Source organism: Pinus tabuliformis, chromosome 6, assembly GCF_031772625.1.
Source record: "Pinus tabuliformis cultivar Carrire ecotype Pingquan chromosome 6, CPIR1, whole genome shotgun sequence".
In the NCBI taxonomy this organism is placed as follows: domain Eukaryota; kingdom Viridiplantae; phylum Streptophyta; class Pinopsida; order Pinales; family Pinaceae; genus Pinus; species Pinus tabuliformis.
The window spans coordinates 1964147269-1964149189 of record NC_142292.1 but is presented as its reverse complement, the minus strand read 5'-3'; the positions used below and the strand labels follow the sequence as shown (position 1 = coordinate 1964149189).

The following is a 1921-nucleotide window of genomic DNA, read 5'->3' as shown; positions in this document are numbered from 1 at the left end:
GAATTCAACATAGAATTAAAGCCCACCAAGCTTGTTAGAGGTCAAGGCCTTGCTAAGCTAATGGCTGAAGAAAATTGCAGGATGCTGGACATGAATTGGATAGGCACAAACTTAGATGACAAACAGACAGAAGAAGCAACAGTAGGACATGACTAGTCATCGGCTGAAAATATAGCTTCTTGTGTATGGTACTCTACAATAGCTCAATTTTTGCTGAAGCTAGAAGTTTGTCCAGGCCTAAGTTCAAGCCAAACCAGAACTATTAAGCTCAGAGCAACCAAGTTTTGTATCCATGAAAACTTGCTGTATTGGAGGGATCCATCTCGAATCCTGTTGAGATGTCTGGACAAAGAACAATCTATGGAGGTCATGCATCAGTTTCATTCTAGTATCTGTGGAGGACATCATTATTGGAAAACCATAGCCCACAAGATCCTCAGAGCTGGGTATTATTGGCCCACTTTGTTTTCTGATGTATTTTCATTTGTAAAATCTTGTGACAAATGCCAGAGGTTTCAAGGAAAGCAGTAGTTGAAGTCCTTACCCTTAAAGCCAATGCATGCTAGTGGCCCTTTTCAGCAGTGGGGCCTGGATTTCATAGGGAAAATTAATCCACATTCCAGTGGCCAGCACAGATGGATCTTAATAGCTATTGACTACTTCACTAAATGGATTGAAGCCATCCCTACTAGGAACGCTGATCACCATGTGGTCATGGATTTCTTGATAGAAAACATTTTCACTAGGTTTGGCTGTCCACACAAGTTGGTTACAGACAATACAACAGCCTTCAGGGCAAAAGAGTTGGTGAACATGTGTGACTCAATGGGTATTAAGCTTGTGCATTCCACCTCATATTGCCCTCATGGTAATGGTTTAGCAGAATCATCCAACAAGAGCCTGATAAAGATAATCAAAACGTTGCTGGAAGACAATAAGAGGAAGTGGGATTCCAAACTGAAATTTGCACTGTGGACTGACAGGGTGACCACCAAGAAATCTACAGGGAATTCTCCGTTTAAGTTGGTATATGGCATTGAGGCTGTATTCCCAATCCAATTGACCCTCCCTGTGGCCAAGTTCTTGCAGGAAGAGCAGAATGAGAAAAATGACACAGCAAAAAGAATCAGCGACTTGGCTGAAGTGCATCAAATCAGAGACCAGTTCATTGAAAAGTCTGCAGCACATCAAAAGAGGATCAAGGAAGATTTTGACAGAAAGGCAAAGATGGAAAAATTTCAAGTTGGAGACTTGGTACTTAAATGGGATGCACTAAAGGAAAAGAAAGGCAATCATGGAAAGTTTGATGTTCTGTGGACTGGACCTTTTGTCATTTCTCAGATCCAGGGGAACAACACTTTCATGCTGCAAAGTATGGAAGGAGAAACAGTTTTTGATGGCCCAGTTAATGGGTGGTTTTTGAAAATTTATGTTAATCGAGGCTTTAGGCCTCAACATTGTAAATATGTTCTTTTTACAAGTTTTAATGTAGGCTTAATTAGACTCCATGGCCAATGGAACACTAAGAAATATTGCTGATCTTGTTTTTGTATGAAAGGCAGTGGTCTATGGTTCTTGAAACCTCACAGGGAGGCTTTCATCCCCAAAAGGAGCTAATGTTAGCTCTGCTAAGCAGTGCTGACTTTCTAATGTCAGAAAAAGGCTTGGTCCATTTGGTGGCATCTTCAAAGGAGCTCACAATGGTCACTTTCTCCTTTTTCCTCCACCCCGCTTATTCCCATCCATCTCCGTTTCCCTATTTGCCTCCCAAACCCGGCAAAATAGCCCCTTTTGACTTTAGCCCCAAGCACCAAACCCTCAACCTACCATAAGACCCTACCATATGTCTACGTGCTTTCATAACTCATCGCGCTTCATCCCCACCATTTATCACCCCACCGATCCAACGGCTCCCGTCGCA

At 42.3% G+C, this 1921-nt stretch overlaps 1 protein-coding gene across 1 annotated transcript; it reads left to right on the top strand.

Moving 5' to 3' along the window:
• The first annotated feature begins 825 nt into the window (after positions 1-825).
• LOC149267031 (uncharacterized) lies at positions 826-1579 on the top strand. Its single transcript, XM_089410006.1, has 2 exons — positions 826-1221; positions 1559-1579. The coding sequence occupies exons 1-2, from the start codon at positions 826-828 to the stop codon at positions 1577-1579; spliced, it is 417 nt and encodes a 138-aa protein (XP_089266132.1).
• Positions 1580-1921: the final 342 nt, after the last annotated feature.